General features: G+C 41.5%; 1 protein-coding gene across 1 annotated transcript in view; it reads left to right on the top strand.

The window, feature by feature from the left end:
* Positions 1-1,029, top strand: part of LOC107644307 (midasin) — a gene marked incomplete in the record, with an annotated part of 43,213 nt that overhangs the window by 39,523 nt on the left and 2,661 nt on the right. The window contains 2 exon segments of the mRNA XM_016348146.2: positions 47-253; positions 355-1,027. Coding sequence (XP_016203632.1) covers positions 47-253; positions 355-1,027 — 880 coding nt within the window.

The raw sequence follows: 1,029 nt of genomic DNA, 5'->3' as shown, positions 1-1,029 counted from the left end.
TTCCCAGTGCCGAATTTGATAATTTGATTGGAATGCCAACTTGTAGGTTTCAGTTACAACTCATGTGATTGCAACTATTTTAGCGTCTTTGTTTTCGGAAGGTTTTGGAGTTTCTAATGAAAACCGGGATGAAGATGGTAACCTCAAATCATCTGAAGATGCTAATGGAACTGGCATGGGGGAGGGTGTAGGACTGAATGATGTCAGTGATCAGATTAATGACGAAGACCAGCTGCTGGGATCCCGTGACCAGGTTAGCAACCTCAAACCTGCTTATTTTGTAAGTTTTGATGAGGTTTTCTGGTTGGACTTGGAATTTTAAACTATATTTCTTGTTTATATTGGATGGTGCAGCAAAATGAAAAATTAAATGACTCCAAGGATGTCCCTAGTAGCAATAATTCTGGTATCGAGATGGAACAGGATTTTACAGCTGATGCAGTAAGCCTAAGTGAGGACTCAGGGGATGATGAAGATATTGATGGTGAGAATGATGAACTTGAATCTGAAATGGGGCCAACTGGGCCAGATAGTGAAGCAGTTGATGAGAAATTCTGGGATAAGAATGAAGATGAAACTCCGAATGATTCAAATGAAAAATATGAATCTGGACCTTCAGTTAGGGATCAAGATGGAAGCACTAAAGAGATGAGAGCTAAGGATGATGCCACAGATGAAACTGGCAATGGTAATTATGACGAAGGCAATGCTCAGAATGATGAAACTGCGAGCCAAGATGAAACTGGGGATGGAGACAATGTAGAAGAGTTGAATATGGACAAGGAAACAGCATATTCTGAATCTACTGGGTTGATGCCTGATGAGTTAAATCAAACTTCTGACATGGATGAGGATTTGGATATGGGGGAAGATGCAGAACCCATGGAAGAGGGAGATCCTGAAGGACAAGGTGAGTTAGCTGAGAATGAAATGCAAGAAGGGGACCAGGGGGAAGAGACAGGCCCCCCTGATGAAATTATGGAAGAAGTTCATACTGAAGTTGATGCAACCACAGAAAAGGAAGATGAT

This window comes from Arachis ipaensis, chromosome B05 (genome assembly GCF_000816755.2).
Source record: "Arachis ipaensis cultivar K30076 chromosome B05, Araip1.1, whole genome shotgun sequence".
In the NCBI taxonomy this organism is placed as follows: Eukaryota; Viridiplantae; Streptophyta; class Magnoliopsida; order Fabales; family Fabaceae; genus Arachis; species Arachis ipaensis.
Note: the sequence above shows the minus strand (reverse complement) of the source record. Positions and strands in the feature narration are given on the sequence as shown.